This window comes from Aethalodelphis obliquidens, unplaced genomic scaffold (genome assembly GCF_003676395.1).
Source record: "Aethalodelphis obliquidens isolate GAN/ISIS:26980383/991018 unplaced genomic scaffold, ASM367639v1 scaffold21, whole genome shotgun sequence".
Taxonomy (NCBI): domain Eukaryota; kingdom Metazoa; phylum Chordata; class Mammalia; order Artiodactyla; family Delphinidae; genus Aethalodelphis; species Aethalodelphis obliquidens.
This window is the reverse complement of record NW_020837965.1, coordinates 1,672,329-1,690,205: the sequence shown is the minus strand read 5'-3', so window position 1 is coordinate 1,690,205 and position 17,877 is coordinate 1,672,329. Positions and strand designations below refer to the sequence as shown.

Below are 17,877 nucleotides of genomic sequence, written 5' to 3'. Positions count from 1 at the left end.
TGGTAGTGGTGATGGTGGTGATGATGGTAGTGATGGTGGTAGTGGTGGTGGTGGTGGTGATGGCAGTAGCATACACTCATGTACTAGGCACTTTACAATCTAAACACCTTACGATCCTCATAACAATCCTAGAAAGTACCTAATATTCTCATTCCCATTTTGCAGGTAAGAAAAATGCACACAGATTTTAAAAACAAATACAGAGGTCACTCTGGAAGGCCCACCAGGAGTCTTTTTAATTTTAACTAATTTTGAGGCTCACACAACTACCACTGGCACACCTGGCATTAGGTCCACTTAGCAGCATGTAAGAGAGGACACAGTTCATAGACAGGGCAGCCGCAGGAGCTCCTCTTCACTGGAGCCAGTCCACAGAACCCCAGTCCATAGAGCCATTCAGAAGCTATTCTCTTTTGCCCCCGAGGTGACAGCTCAGTGCAGAGAAAGGTGGGCATGGCACCCAACCCTGGCTTAACCCCTCCCAGGAGCCACTATTGCTGACTCATCCACAGGCATAGCTACCAGGATCTCCATAAAGGACAGGCCAGTGGAAAGGGTCACTGTGCTCAGAGAAGCACAAAGAATGGTTTCCCAACAGGGGTAAGAAGATCACCCAGTCCACCTGCAGTCATTTATATCACAATAGGTCTTTCTTATCAGAAGCAAGGTTGCCTAAATGCAGTTGACTTACTCCCTTTGTCAGGTTCCCAGGGGAATGAGATACAAAGTTAAGTGAAGGTCAAATTCTCCTGCAAAATGGGGAAGGGAGTTTGGTTTGCCCTTCCCACCATCACACGGGTAGTAAGAGGCAGGGTTCGATTCAAACCCAGACTATGGACTCCAGGTCCTCCATCTTAAACCGTTGATTTCATATCCTTACAGATTTGATCCTCAGTGATTTCCCCAGCTCAGGTTACTGGCAATTTCGTGCCCCAGCCTCTCCCAGCAGGTCACCTCAGGGATGCAACAAGGTTGAGCTCAATGCCACCTGCTGAGGGGCACAGGGCCAACAGTCAGTCGGCAAACCCAGAAGTGTGACCAGATGTGACTGCAACTGCCACACTCATGGTCAGGAGGACTCTGAGACTCTCGGCAACTTCTCACCCAACAAGCATACCGGCCGCACCTTCATACCACACACCCAGCCACTTGGAAATTCCATTCCTGGGTCAAGAGAGCCCACAAGGAGTCACATTCCTGAACTGCGGGCGGGTGTGGGGAAGAAGCGTGCAGGGAGGAGGATGAACTCAGCCCCCTTCCTGCCCCTCAGCCCAACAGGGCCAGGGGCCAGGGCATACACGAGGCCAAGCTCAGCTTGTGCCCACCTGGAATGAACAAGGAGGGCAGAATCCTCAGGAAACTGCGAAATTATCCAGGAGGACTGGGCGAAAAAACACCCCACGTCAAACACCAGCACTTTCCTGACCCTGAAAAATGTGGAGAGAAACAGTCCTGATCAGGCTAACCCAGGCTATTGAGGCTGAGCAGCTCTGAGGCTTAAAGGTTTAGAGAAATCACTTCCAGATCAGCCTCCCTGGCAGCTTGTTAGAAATGCAAATCCTGACCCCACCCAGACCTCCTGCTGTAGACACTGGGAGTGGGGCTCCTCAGGCAATGTGTTTGAACAAGCCCTCCAGGTAATTCTGATAAGGCTCAAAGTTTGAGACCTACTGGCTCTGCTAGACTAGTTTGGTTTACCAATCACCATCCCGTGCTCCCAGCCAGACAGGAGACGGAATCAGGGCTAAGGTAGGGAGGATGTGGAGGGGGCAGGGGTTCATCCTGGAAGGCTACCATTCTTTCCAATTCTTTCTACAGTCCAACCTTAAAGGAATTAGAAATTCTGACTCTCTCTCTTGAATCTAGATGTCCCTCCCATATTGCCAAAGGTTGCCAGACACAGTTAAATGGCACAAGTCCACTCCACTGCCCAAACCAAAGGGTCCAGTGTCCACACTGAAGGGCAGGAATGACATGTGTGCTCTGCCCTGTGCATAAGTACCTCTTACAGGAATGCAGGTGACTGTGTTATATTCGGGTGTGATTATCCCCAACAAGGTAAGCCTGCCAGGTGAGGAAATGTGATGGTCCCTGAAAGGCCTGGTCACCCCTGATATCAGCCACCTGGGAGAAGTGCAGGTCACTGAGGGGGTGAGCTTTAGGAAGGCACAAGGGACTGACTTGTCATCACTCTGAGTTTCTCTCCTGTGTCAAGACTAAGTTTTTTCAAAGGGTGGTGGCATTTAGAAACCACTGGCATTAGAAAGCCTCAGAGTCTAAAAATGCAGATTCCTGGGCCGCACCCTGGACCAACTCAATCTGATTCCCCTGGATTGGGGCTAGGAATCCGCATTCTAACAACAACACAACAAAAGCCCTTGGCATTTCTTAAACTTGGGGATAAATGGCCTTGGGCATAGGAAGATCACAGACCAGGCCCAGGCCCTCAGAGGCTGGGGTTAACATGGAGGCAGCTGGGATGGGAAGGGGCTTCAGGAGAATCACCCATAGCACACCTACTCTAGAGGTTCTCAACCCTGCTGCGAACCAGAATCTCCAGGAATGCTTGTGAAAAGCAGATTCCCAGGCCCGGACCAGACTATCTGAATTTGACTTTCCAGAAGAGAGGCAGGAATCGAGGCACACACCACCCAGCACCCCAGGGGACTCTATCATCAGGCCAGCGTGGGAAACGCTGATCCCAGATCCCATCTCTGGGTTCTGGTTACTCTGTGTTCATTTCCCTTTTGTCCTTCCTGAACTTGTAGAAAACCCTCTTTTTAAAGGGCCAGCCTGACCTCGGCAAAAGCTCCAGGGAATCCCAGAAGGACCTTACACCCACCCTGAAGCCAGCATCTTGAAGGGACACAAAGCCCCTGCCCAGGCCCAGGTCGGGCGGTGTAAAGCCCTTGAGAGCCCCAAGGAAAGGTGTCCTCAGGACACATGTTGAGGCTCTGAATTCAGACGCCCAACACTGCACAGATTCTTCAGAAGCATAGCTGGAGGCAAGGCTGGGGGATGACAGGGAAGAGCAATCCCTTGGAGGACACTGTCCAGAAGAGGAGCCTTTCACCAGTCTGTTTACCAGGGCAGTCGTGAGCCATCAAGGCAAAGACGTTAGGGAAGCCATGTGAAAGCAAGGCCTGGAGATCCGAGGGGGAGCCAAAGAAAGGTTCTTACTTCACCCCACCCCACGCCCACGGCTGACGCTCACCACAAGACCTGCCCAGCCCCAGGCTCTGGTGGACCCATGGGGAATCTGCTTCCAGCCCTGTGTCTTCCTGCGGTGACAGGGAGGGTATTTTGCTAGAGGAGGTGGTAGTTTCTCATTCCTGTGATATTTCAGCAACATCAAGCACAAACCCAGCCTCTGCACCTCCTTCTCTCTAAACTGGGCTGCTAGATTTAGTAAAAAGCAAAAACAGCACACCCAATTAAATTTGAATTTCAGCGTAAGAATGCTTCAAATAGTTGTGGGACATGTTTATACTAAAAAAGAATTTGTTGTGGATCTGCAATTCCAACTTAGCCGGATGGCCCTTAATTTTTGTCTGAAACCTACCTCTAAGAGTGTGGCCAGAAGCCCGTGGGGAAAAGGCAGCCGCACTGGAATTCCTCCAAAGCCTTTACTGTACCACCGCACCTTAGCTCGGGGCAGCTGACTCAGCAGCTTGGAGAAGCACTTGGAAAGTCACTACCAGTACAATACTGGACAACCCACCGGCTGCACGAGAGCTACTCCCTACGTGTCGAAATCTACTTCATTCAAAAAACAAAAAGACTGTAGGAAATGGTCAAGTTTCCCAACACAACAGCATTATGGCTGCACGCAGTGTTTTGATTCACAATTACTTTAAAAGCTTTCATTTCCATCCAGGGAACTCCAGTGGGAAGCAAATGTTATTACTCTTTTCTGAGGGGTGGTTCTTAGAGAGACACACGATGAGCACAGGATGGGTGAAGGTGGTACACTCAGTAATTAGCAGAGCTGACACTAAAACTTAGACCTTATATTCCTTACGTACCAACTCTGAACTCACTGGTCCCCCAGCCAAGGCTCTTACTCCAAAACATGTCCACCCAAATCCAGAAAATACATCCATGAAACACTATCAACTGCTTGATTCCCAACTACATGCTCTTAAGTGTTTATAATTCAGAGGAAAATAGGAACATCATATGTACTATGTAATGTACATATGCACTATATGGTTATATGTGTGTATATATAAACTGTGAACCATTTCCCTCTTCAAAGCTCAACCTGAAACTGCATGGAAGGTGGGAGGCATTCTGGGAGGTCTCAAAGGACTTAGTTGAATTTATAGAGGGTTTTTTTGATTGTGTGTGCATTTTTAATCTGGAGCAAAGATAGTGGGAGAAGAAAGCAGGGATTCTCAGGTGGACTGAGTGCCTTTACATGACCTGTAACCCTCAGAGAGATGCACTACGGATGAAACCTCACCATCCCCAAGTCCCAAAGATGGCCGGTCAGTGTAGGTAGGTCCTGCTTCTAAACCCCAGAACTACAGACCCTCATCTCAGAAGAAAGGCCATTGGTCTGAGGACTGAATCTGAGGAAAGACATACACCACTTCCACCCCTGCTAGACAGACCCAGAGGCTACTCAGTTGAGTGAGGTTGAAAACAGACCCCTGGCTCTGTCTCCAAGAGGCTCCTTTCTGCACAGGAAGGCAAAATGGTGTGGTGGTTAGGAAGACAGGCTTTGATCTCAGACAGACAGAAGTTTATATCTAAGCTCTATTGCTTGCTAGCTGTCTAATTACGGATGAGGAGCTCAATCAGAGCCTCAGTTCTTTTAGGTATAAAATGGAGCAGTTGAACACCTAATTCATGGGTTTCTTTTGAAGATTAAATGAGATAATGCATGCACTTCACATGGTGCCTGACACACAGTAAAGGCTCAATAACACGTTTTCCCAAATCTGTGATTCAGCCTAAGAATCATTTCCTTGTAGGCAAAGATCCCTGTCACCAAGTCCAACTCTCTACCACAAAAATAAGGCTTGTGGTTCTCTGACTATAATGAAGTGTGTACAAACAACCAGATTAGTTTAACTCCTCACTGGGATCACCTCAGGCCTTTGAGAAGAATGTTAATAAATTCTATCTACACACAACATAGTCAAATGCTTCCAGAGGCGCAGAAGTGGACTGTTTTTCTGAGGGCAATTTACTTCCACCTGTTTCTCTCTCCTCTGCTTCTGGGACTCCTGTTAGGCATGTGTTGGTGTGCTTGCTGGTTGCCCACAGGTCTACGAGGATCTGCTCATTTTTCTTCTTTCTTTTTTCTTTCTGTTCCCCAGACAGGATAATTGCATTTGACCTATCTTCAAGTTAACTGATTCTTTTTTCTGCCAGCTCAAATCTAGTGTTGAGCCTTCTAGTGAGTTTTTCATTTCAGTTATTGTATTTTCAACTCTAGAATTTATATTTGGTTCTTTTTGATTTGTCTTTCTTGATATTCTCTATTTGGTGAGACATCATTCTCTACTTTTCTTTCATTCTTTACACACTGGTTTCCTTTAGTTCTTGAATATATTTATAACAGCTGAGCTACTTTCTTTTTCTGTTACATCCAACCTCTGGGCTTCCTCAGGAACAGTTTTCTAACTGTGTATGGGCCCTGCTTTCCTGTTTCTTTGCATGTCTCATTTTTTTTGTTGTTGAAACTGGACATTTTAAATATAATGTCAACTCTAGAAATGAGATTCTCCTCCTTCCCCAGGATTCGTTACTGTGGCTGCTGCTTGTTCACTGACTTTCCTGGACTCATTTTGTAAAGTCTGTGCTCTTTGTCATGTGCAGCCACTGAGGTTTCTGCTCCACTAGCTTAGTTTTGAACTAAGGATTAGACAGATTTCCTTAAATACTTTAAGCCCACAAGTGTCCCACCTTTGCTGAGGACCTCTATGTGTGCGTTGGGACTCGCCTGTGATGCTCCAGCAGGGTGGTGACAACTCTGCCTTAGCCTTCACCTTCTGCTTACACAGAGCCTCCAGTTCAGCCAGAGGTGAGACTTTAGGGCTTTCTCAGGTCTTTCCTGGGCATGTGCACAACTCTGCATGTGCATGTGGATTTCTAGATTCCTAAGAATATGTCAGAGCTTTCCAAAGCCCCCTGGACATCTCATTCTCCAGATTTTCCTTTCAAGACCTTTGGTCAGCCTCTTGCTTACCCCAACCGGTATTGCCACCTCAGGCAGCTGTGATGTTAAACAGTGATCGCTTTCAACAAATGCCCTGGAAATAGCGCTTTCCCACTGAGAAAGCTCTGAGTCAGGTCAAATATAGGCAAATCCTCTGAATGGGGCCTTTGCAGGGAACTGCCACAGAAGTCAAATAGTGACCTAGGGATGGGACTTCTGGGGGAGCTCCAAACTTGTTTGGCCCCCTCCAGTGGCTGTGAGGCTGCTGGTTTTCAAGGCTACCACAGAGCCTGGAAGAGGGGATCGGAATAGGACAAGTTAAAACACAAAGCTTGCGACTTTACTGTTATTCAGATATTTGTCTTGAATAGATGCTCACTGGATTGTTTCAAGCCTTTGGTTAAGAACCCTGAAACAACTGATTTTGATAACGTCTGCCAGTGGTGTTCTTGTTTTCATGGAGGAACAGATGATGCAAGGTCCTCACTCCACCATTCCAGAAGTGCTAACCCATTTATTCCCTGTGTTATCACTTAACCAAATAGATTAAGGAAGAGTGTCCAGAACCAAAGGATTAACACCACCCTGCCAGACTGAAGACCATATAAGCAACCAGCCATACGAGATGGAAGGAAAAGGAGTTGCTTTGCCCCTAAAGCATGGCCCGGAGCTGAGCCACAGCGACCAGGAGCAACACTGTTCCTGGTACATTTTGTTCTTATTTCTTGCTATCATGGGTCAGTGACCTGACCCTGCCATAAACAGCGTCCAGAACCGAAGACCGCGGCCTCTGGAATAAGGCCATTGCCCCGTTATTGCCACCATCACTACTCTCGTTCACAGAAGATGTTTATTAAGCACTCATCTGCCCTAGAATTCCAAGGTAAGCCTCAAACGCCCTGTTGTCCGGTGCCATAAGGTTTATGGTGGTCAAAGGTTGATGCACTCGAGATGTTTAACTCTAGGGAAAAGTGCAAGTTCTTAGAGGCATGGAATGCTGAGTCTGGAAGGGAACCCAAAGATCATCAGGTTTCACTATCCAGCTATAGCCTGATATTCCCCACAATATCCCCACTAAGTGGTTGGCTCCACCTACACTTGAATACCTCTCAGTGATGAGCAACCCATAGTATCTTCAGCTGGCCATCCTAAGTATTGGAAACTTTCTTTGTTTTGTGAATGAGTGCAGAGACATACTCAGAACTGAGAAGCTGTTCTGAGAGAGGGAGGAATGGAGACCAGAGGCCTTGGAGACTAACGTGGGGACCTGGGGCTATTCCAGATGAGAGGTCACCTAATCTGTGCCTATGCCTGAAAACCAGGTGTGCCTCTCTACTGTGGATGATACCACCTCTTATCTAATGCCTCCCGCAGATAAACACTTTAATTCAGGTGAAGGGCATTGATAAGCCTAAAGTGAAGCCCCGGTACAAGTCAAGGAAGGAGCACAGGCAGTCACGGATCGGGAGTGTAGGCTTTGGAGTCTGACAAATCTGTACTTGAATCCTGGCTCTGCCCTTTGAAAACTGTGTGTTCTTGAGCTATTACCTAATCTCTCTGAGTTTGTTTCCTCATCTGTTAAATGGGGAAAATTATACTATTTACCTCTCACCGGTGTGGTGAGAGTTAAACAAAGTAACATATAAAACGTCTTGGCGCGTAGTAAATGCTAGTATTGTTGTAAGATACAGTTTGCGAGCCTAGAGAAAACCTGAGGTTATGGCCAACTGGGGTTTCACTGAGAATAAGTCACGTCAACCAATCTCACTTCTTTTCTTCTTCCGGTTACTGAGCGTGATACACACGCTTGATTTTAATCAAACAGACTGGAGGGTTAAATGGTCAGGGGTGAGCTGGATAGCAGCAGAGCTGGGTGGATCTGTAAAGACACCTTTGATGGAATGCCCTGAGGTTCTGTCCTTGCCCCTGTCTAGGACAACATTCTCATTAAACGTTAGAATGAAGATGCAGCAAACACCTTGCTGGAAAGGCAAGCCAACACACCAGCATAAATATTGAAATTTATCTTACCAAAGCCAAGAAAGCGAAATGAAAGAGGGATGTTGTCGTGCGTTCAGGTAAAGAAGGAGCAATGTTCCAAGATGAAGGATTGGCTGGGGAGTGATCATGTCACAAGACTCATATAAATACCCATCCACCCGCTCACTCAACCACTCATTTAATAACTCTTGGAGTATCTACTCCAGGTTGGCCACTGCTGAGGAATTATAAAGATAAAAAGACATAAATTCCTACTCCCAGGGAGTTCCCAGTTTAGTGGGAAAACAGACCTGGAAATGATCTTTTTTTTTTTTTTTTAATGCTAAGTGTTAAGATGTACCAGGAACAGCACAATAAAAGAGGAAAGGTCGCCTAATACTGCTTTACAGCAGTCATACTGAGATGAGACTCGGAGGATCGGCAGGCGTTTTGCCAGATAACTTGATAGGGGAAGGAATGGTTGTCTAGGTAACCCAACATCGAAGGCCCTGAGACAGAGCTGTCTCTTCTGGTTGACCCTAAACGACGACTTTACATATACATTTGGGATTTGGAAACAGTAAGATGCACAGACACATCAGGCCTCTTGTCTCACACTCCCAGTTCCATTACACTCCTGGACACATCTGTATCTTACCATAGGTGATGATAAGCAGCACAAAGTTGAGGTTTTTGAAGAGTCGGACGATGGAACTTAAGTATGAAGCATCAGGGGACGCCAAGGCATAGCTTAGGGATTGGGCCCTGCTGGGGGGATGTTTAGGCTTCTCCTTGAATACTGAAAGGAAAGAAACAGAGAGACACTGCAAATCCCTATGGTCCCACCCTGCAGAGCTGATACATGGACGACAGCTGACTCCCTCATCTGAGAAGGAACTAAGACTCCAAAAGGAAATATTAATTCTTCAATTAAATCCTTTATAGTCTCCTCTCTTGAAGCTGCATCTCACTGTCTGTGGCTCCGTGACTGTGCCTTCGATTATTTTTTCTTAATGGCCCTTGGACGGCTGCAATCACTGGGCTTCCCAGGCAGTATTCAAGGATCAAGGAGCCGAGTAACAACCGGGGAATAACATACGGCAGAGCACTGAAGAAATTCAGTAGTAACACGGAGATAGGAGGGAAGTGAGAGCTGCGGCTCTGGGATTAGTGAGCCCAGTTAAGGACTCAGCACCAGAGCTCCCCCCAGGGGGGAAGGGACTGTGATGCCCATGCTGAGCACACAGCCTGGCACATGCTGCCAATAAACATTCCCCGAATAAGGGAAAGGATCTTCTTCTATTGGAAAGACCCGGAGTCCGTCCCTAGCTTCTCGAAGTCTGAATCAGACATCTGCGCCACGAGAAACCAGAGGATTAACACATGCTCCTGTAGGTGTGACCACTCTGATAGGAAGGACTGGGGAGGGACAGTGGGAAAACCATTTGCTTTATGTTCTATTTTCAGTACAACTGGTACAATCCATTTGACTGCATTGATGGCGGTTCAGTTCTCTGGGGGCCAAATCAGTTTAACCAGCTGTTTGGCTAAATTGGTCCCCCAATTGGGTCCAAGTAAAGAAGCACCTTGGTGTGTCCCCAGCCCCCATGAGAACACCTCTGAAAGGTCAGGAAACTGCCTCCAGCTGGAGGAAGCTCTGCAAATGAGGTTTAGTCTCTTGAAGATCAAAGGTCTCCCCCCTCCATCCAGATAACCCTCCAGCCCTGACTTCACAGCCCTGCTTCTTCCTTCTCCGGAAACAGTCCTGGGTAACTTCCCACCACTGCGTACTTCTCAACCATTGTCTTGCCTGTTCACCTCCCCTTCTATCAGGGGAAAGAAATCAAGGCAAGAGGGTTTTTTTAATCTCGGCAACAGCAGCTGTTTGCTCAAGGATTTGGCAACCACAAACCACAGTTTGGATAAGATTTTTCAGTTCTTTATTCAATGAGCAACCGTCTGTGCTTACTAGTAAAACGCAAAGTGTAGAAATGGCCTACCTCCAGGATCTCTGCAAAGAACCAGGCCCTCATCTGCTACAAACACAAGAATTTGGAGCTGAGCACATTACAATTTGAAACTTCAAGTCTGGCCGAGATGGTTCTTTCCTGTTCTCAACCACAGCTTCAAGGCTTCTCACCTTCCCAGGAACACCAAGTTCTCCGTCCAAGAGATCCTGTGAGCTTTGAAAAGCCATCGGGCAGCCCTTCCTCAGCTTGGACCCCGGGGAGGAAATGACACAGTGAGAATAGCTGGATGACATACATGATTATAAAACTGTTTGACTCTGGAGTTGAGGCCAGCAGGAAGGAATGACACCTTTAACGTGTGAGGTGGAACTTTCAGATATTAGGAAGACAGCTGGTTAACTTTTAAAGACAAATGACTCACTGAAAATGAAAACCTCTACTGAATTTATCACAGCCCATGTGATAGCACTCAGAAGAGAAAAAAGGATATAAATGAACCAAATACCTCAATGATTAAATATACATACATATACATACATAGAATATTAATAATATTAATAATCATTAATTCTCTGGGGCTGGTGGCTGGGATTAACAGGTACAAGGCTAAGTTAATGGTCATTCTTTTCTTTATGCTTTTTTGTATTTTCTAGATTTTTTCCATAATGAGCGTACCTTATACACATTTTAAAAAAGCATTTTAAAATGTGGGCCCCAGGCATTCCCAGGTGAATGTATGAGAGCATTAGTGTTTGTGGGTCAGTCCTATTTTGTTTTCTTGTGTTCCAGAAATTTAGGGTATGGAGTTAGACAACCTTAGGCTGGAATCCAGCCTCTGCCACTCACTGTCTAATCTTGAATAATTCCCTTATCTCCTCGTAAGTCACTGTTTCCTCTTGGTTAAGTGAGACTGATGCTGGTACCTCCCCTATAGGGCTGGTACCTCCCCTATAGGGCCATTGAGGAGTCAGTGAGATCAGGCACACTCAGCACAGGGCCTGTGACATCGTAAGTGCTCACCAGGGCTTCATCAAGGGGATCAGCAGGCTGCCCATTCATTCTAATGAGGTCATACTGGGGAACTGGTTAATTACAACTAACCTTTACTGAACAGCTAACAAAGTACACAGGACCAGCTAGCACTGAATCGGCAGCAACTACTCAGGCTAAAACATTTGAAGACCATTGGAAGCCTGGCTTCCAGTTTCTATAAATATGTTTTATAGATTACATGGGACCTAGAATGCTGCTCTAGGGCCACAGTCACAAGGTCCTCACCCAAGTCAGCAGGACCTCCCTGCCTCCCCAACCCCCATGAGCCTATTAATGACCTTACCGATGATGACAAGGATGAAAAGCAGAGTGGCCACACCTGCTATTATGTAGAACATGATGCTGATGTGGTAGGCAAGCTTGTCCTGGTCTTTGATGTTGGGTACCAAGACAGGAGGGACCAAGAACCCAATGGCAATTCCAAGCTATAGAAGACAGAGACAATCAATCGTTGTATCAATGGCCCAGAGGCGACAGCACACATTTAAGAGCCTCCTAATTAGAAACATAATCCCCAACTTCCAGCCCTTCTTAAACCTCAAACAGGGATTGCTTCCCCCCTCAAGACATCAGAGATCTTTCTTTTGATTGACAGCTCAACTCACACACCCTTGACCACCCTCACTACCACAGTCTGTGAAAACGATTATAGCTGGGGTTCTCAACGCTGACAGGCTTTTCTCTAGCTACAAACTAATGAAGAATGGTCCCTATACTCCCATCTCTATGGTAGAGTAAAACAATGCTGGTTTTGCTTTTTGTGCCATTTAAATTCTTGATTTCACTGTATCTGTTCACCTGGAGCTGAGAGACCAGCTGAGGGAAAAATTCTACACCCTACAACCCCAAGAACTTGCATTCAGTGAGAGACAGAAGCCTAACGTCACTACCACATTTACAAACACAGAAGCTTAAGTTCATTGTGTAAGTTAACTTTGTAATTTATAAAGCATCTGTGGTGTGAAGTCACACAACTGCATAAATTTATACACACAGGACATGGGCACATGCAAAGTGGCTATAAATACATATACAAACACAACCCAACAAACTGAAACATCTTATATCTGCGTTGCAGTTCAAACTCCAGTGACCTGAGATAACATGCCTTGGGTGTTTCTGAGGGCAGAAATGCCTTGATTCAGGAGTGACTAGCTGTGATAGAACTCCCCAAACCCTTCTGCCACACAAAATACCAAGGTGGAAATTTGAAAATAGTGTGAGAACACACGAAATACCCAGGTCCAAATTGTAAGAGTGAGAGAAACTGAGTAAGTCTTTTGTGTTAAGGTCCCATGTTTCCTTTATTGAACCTGAAAGCAACCGCAGGTAGAGAAGCAATTTGCTTTCAGGCCAACACCATTCACCAGCTGCCAATGTGCTGATCATCGTTATTGGTTTTCCAGCCTGTCAATTATAGCCACTCAGAGTGGTCACCAGCGATTCTCAGCTCTGAAATACTCTCAAAAGTCATCATCAATAGGCTCGGTGCAGGGTTGTTCCAATGTACACTGTATACAATCAACAAATCAAACTGATCTTTAAAGCATCTACTATTTGAGGAGATTGGTTCAAGATGGCCGAGTAGAAGGACGTGTGCTCACTCCCTCTTGCGAGAGCACAGAAATCACAACTAACTGCTGAACAATCATCAACAGGAAGACAATGGAACTCACGAGAAAAGATACCCCACATCCAAAGACAAAGGAGAAGTTACAGTGAAACGGTAGGAGGGGCACAATCACAATAAAATTAAATCCCATAACCGCTGGGTGGGCAACTCAAAAACTGGAGAACACTCATACCACAGAAGTCCACCCACTGGAGTGAAGGTTCTGAGCCCCACGTCAGGCTTCCCAACATGGTGGTCTGGCAATGGGAGGAGGATTTCCGGAATCAGACTTTAAAGGCTAGTGGGATTTGATTGCAGGACTTCGACAGGACTGGCGGAAACAGAGACTCCACTCCTGGAGGGTACACACTAAGTCGTGTGCGCATAAGGACCCAGGGGAAAGGAGCAGTGACCCCACAGGAGACTGAAACAGACCTATCTGCTAGTGTTGGAGGGTCTCCTGCAGAGGCGGGGGGCAGCTGTGGCTCACCACAGGGACAAGGACACTGGCAACAGAAATTCTGGGAAGTACCCCTTGGCATGAGCCATCCCGGAGTCCCTCATTCACCCCACCAAAGAGCCTGGAGGCTCCAGGGCTGGGTCGCCTCAGGCCAAACAACCAACAGGGAGGGAACTCAGCCCCACTCATCAGCAGACAAGCAGATTAAACTATTACTGAGCCCTGCCCACCAGAGCAACACCCAGCTCTAAGCACCACCAGTCCCTCCCATCAGGAAGCATGTACAAGCCTCTTAGATAGCCTAATCCACCAGAGGGCAGACAGCAGAAGCAAGAAAAACTACAATCCTGCAGCCTGTAGAACAAAAACCACATTCACAGAAAGATACACAAAATAAAAAGGCAGAGAGGACTATGTACCAGATGAAGGAACAAGATAAAACCCCAGAAAAACAACTAAATGAAGTGGAGACAGGCAACCTTCCAGAAAAAAGAATTCAAAATAATGATAGTGAAGATGATCCAGGACCTCAGAAAAAGAATGGAGGCAAAGATCAAGAAGATGCAAGAAATGTTTCACAAACACCTAGAGGAATTAAAAAACAAACAAACAGAGATGATAATACTATAACTGAAATGAAGAATACACTAGAAGGAATCCATGGCAGAATAATTGAGGCAGAAGAACAGATAAGTGACCTGGAAGACAGGATGGTGGAATTCACTGCCACAGAACAGAATTTTAAAAAAAGAGTGAAAAGAAATGAAGACAGCCTAAGAGACCTCTGGGACAACATTAAACACACCAACATTCGCATTAGAGAGGTACCAGAAAGAGAAGAGAGAGAGAAAGGAACCGAGAAAATATTTGAAGAGATTATAGTCAAAAACTTCCCTAACGTGGGAAAGGAAATAGTCACCCAAGTCCAGGAAGCGCAGAGAGTCCCAGGCCAGATAAACTCAAGGAGAAACATGCCGAAACACATAGTAATCAAATTGACAAAAATTAAAGACAAAGAAAAATTATTAAAAGCAACAAGGGAAAAATGACAACATACAAGGGAACTCCCATAGGGTTAACAGCGGATTTCTCACCAGAAACTCTACAAGCCAGAAGGGAGTGGCACCATATATTTAAAGCAATGAAATGGAAGACCTACAAACAAGATTACTCTACCAGCAAGGATCTCATTCAGATTCCACGGAGAAATCAAAAGCTTTATAGACAAGCAAAAGCTAAGAGAATTCAGCACCACCAAATCAGCTCTACAACAAATGCTAAAGGAACTTCTCTAACTAGAAAACACACGAGAAGAAAGCGGACCTACAAAAACAAACCCAAAACTATTAAGAAAAAGGTAACAGGAACAAACACATCGATAATTACGTTAAATGTGAATGGATTAAATGCTCCAGCCAAAAGACACAGATTCATTGAATGGATACAAAACAAGACCCATACACACACTGTCTACAAGAGACCCACTTCCAACCTAGGGACACATACAGACTGAAAGTGAGGGGATGCAAAAAGATATTCCATGCAAATGGAAATCAAAAGAAAGCTGGAGTAGCAATACTCATATCAGATAAAATAGACTTTAAGTTAAAGAATGTTACAAGAGACAAGGAAGGACACTACACAATGATCAAGGGATCAATCCAAGAAGATATAACAATTATAAATATATATGCACCCAACATAGGAGCACCTCAATACATAAGGCAAATGCTAACAGCTATAAAAGAGGAAATCGACAGTAACACAATAATAGTGGGGGACTTTAACACCTCACTTACACCAATGGACAGATAATCCAGACAGAAAATTAATAAGGAAACACAAGCTTTAAACACAATAGACCAGATAGATTTAACTGATATTTATAGGGGATTCCATCCCAAAACAGCAGATTACACTTTCTTCTCAAGAGCACACGGAACATTCTCCAGGATAGATCACATCTTGGGTCACAAATCAAGCCTCGGTAAATTTAAGAAAATTGAAATCATATCAAGCATCTTTTCTGAACAAAACGCTATGAGATTAGAAAACAATTGCAGGGAAAAAAGCGTAAAAAACACAAACACATGGAGGCTAAATAATATGTTACTAAATAACCAAGAGATCACTGAAGAAATCAAAGAGGAAATCAAAAATACCTAGAGACAAATTACAATGAAAACACGACGATTCAAAACCTATGGGATGCAGCAAACAGCAGTTCTAAGAGGGAAGTTTATAACAATACAAGCCTACCTCAAGAAATAAGAAAATATCTCAAACAAACAATCTAACCTACACCTAAAGGAACTAGAGAAAGAAGAACAAACAAAACCCAAAGTTAGTAGAAGGAAAGAAATCATGAAGATCAGAGCAGAAATAAATGGAATAGAGACAAAGAAAACAATAGCAAAGATCAATAAAACTAAAAGCTGGTTCTTTGAGAAGATAAACAAAATTGATAAACCTTCAGCCAGACTCATCAAGAAAATGAGAGAGAGGACTCAAATCAATAAAATTAGAAATGAAAAAGGAGAAGTTACAACAGACACCGCAGAAATACAAAGCATCCTAAGAGACTACTACAAGCAACTCTATGGCAATAAAATGGACAACCTGGAAGAAATGAACAAATTCCTAGAAATGCACAACCTTCTGAGACTGAACCAGGAAGAAATATAAAATATGAACAGACCAGTCACAAGCACTGAAATTGAAACTGTGAATAAAAATCTTCCAACAAAAAAAGCCCAGGACCAGATGGCTTCAGAGGCGAATTCTATCAAACATTTAGAGAAGAGCTAACACCTATCCGTCTCAAACTTTTCCAAAATATAGCAGAGGGAGGAACACTCCTAAACTCATTGGATGAGGCCACCATCACCCTGACACCAAAACCAGACAAAGATGTCACAAAGAAAACTACAGGCCAATACCACTAATGAACATAGATGCAAAAATCCTCAACAAAATACTAGCAAACAGAATCCAACAGCACATTAAAAGGATCATACACCATGATCAAGTGGGGTTTATTCCAGGAATGCAAGGATTCTTCAATATACGCAAATCAATCAATGTGATAAACCATATTAACAAATTGAAGGAGAAAAACCATGTAATTTTCTCAATAGATGCAAGAAAGCTTTTGACAAAATTCAACACCCATTTATGATAAAAACCCTCCAGAAAGCAGGGACAGAGGGAACTTACCTCAACATAATAAAGGCCATATATGACAAACCCACAGCCAAAATCATTCTCAATGGTGAAAAACTGAAACCATTTCCTCTAAGATCAGGAACAAGACAAGGTTGTCCACTCTCACCACTATTATTCAACATAGTTTTGGAAGTTTTAGCCATAGCAATCAGAGAAGAAAAAGAAATTAAAGGAATCCAAGTTGGAGAAGAAGTAAAGCTGTCACTGTTTGCAGATGACATGATATTATACATAGAGAATCCTAAAGATGCCACCAGAAAACTAGAGCTAATTAATGAATTTGGTAAAGTAGCAGGATACAAAATTAATGCTCAGAAATCTCTTGTATTCCTATACACTAATGATGAAAAATCTGGAAGAGAAATTAAGGAAACACTCCCATTTACCACTGCAACAAAAAGAATAAAATACTTAGGATTAAACCTTCCTAAGGAGACAAAATACCTGTATGCAGAAAACTATAAGACACTGATGAAAGAAATTAAATATGGTACAAACAGATGGAGAGATATACCATGTTCTTGGATTGGAAGAATCAATATTGTGAAAATGACTCTACTACCCAAAGCAATCTACAGATTCAATGCAATCCCTATCAAATTACCAATGGCATTTTTTACAGAACTAGAACAAAAAGTCTTAAAATTTATATGAAGACACAAAAGACCCCACATAGACAAAGTAATCTTGAGGGGAAAAAAAAAGGATCTGGAGGAATCAGACTCCCTGACTTCAGACTATACTACAAAGCTACAGTAATCAAGACAATATGCTACTGGCACAAAAACAGAAATATAGATCCATGGAACAGGATAGAAAGCCCAGAGATAAACCCACACACCTATGGTCAACTAATTTATGACAAAGGAGGCAAGGATATACAATGGAGAAAAGACAGTCTCTTCAATAAGTGGTGCTGCAAAAACTGGACAGCTACACGGAACACTCCCTAACACCATACACAAAAAGAAACTCAAAATGGATTAAAGAACTAAATGTAACACCAGACATTATAAAACTCTTAGGAGGGGCTTCCCTGGTGGCGTAGTAGTTGAGAGTCCGCCTGCCGATGCAGGGGACACGGGTTCGTGCCCCAGTCCGGGAAGATTCCACATGCCACGGAGCGGCTAGGCCCGTGAGCCATGGCTGCTGAGCCTGCACATCCAGAGCCTGTGCTCTGCAACGGGAGAGGCCACAAGAGTGAGAGGCCCGCGTATCACAAAAAAAAAAAAAAAACCTTTTAGGGGAAAACACAGGAAGAACACTCTTTGACATGAATCACAGCAAGATCTTTTTTTCTTTTAAATTGTTTTCCTTGTTTCTATTTCATTTATTTCTGCTCTGATCTTTATGATTTCTTTCCTTCTACTAACTTTGGGTTTTGTTTTTCTCCTTTCTCTAGTTCCTT

At 44.4% G+C, this 17,877-nt stretch overlaps 1 protein-coding gene across 1 annotated transcript in view; it reads right to left on the bottom strand.

Moving 5' to 3' along the window:
- Positions 1-17,877, bottom strand: part of FLVCR2 (FLVCR choline and putative heme transporter 2) — a 61,661-nt gene that overhangs the window by 19,617 nt on the left and 24,167 nt on the right. Inside the window, exons 2-3 of the mRNA XM_027120089.1 lie at positions 11,456-11,597; positions 8,808-8,948 (exon numbers count right to left, since the gene is read on the bottom strand). Coding sequence (XP_026975890.1) covers positions 8,808-8,948; positions 11,456-11,597 — 283 coding nt within the window. The remainder of the gene's footprint in view (positions 1-8,807; positions 8,949-11,455; positions 11,598-17,877) is intronic.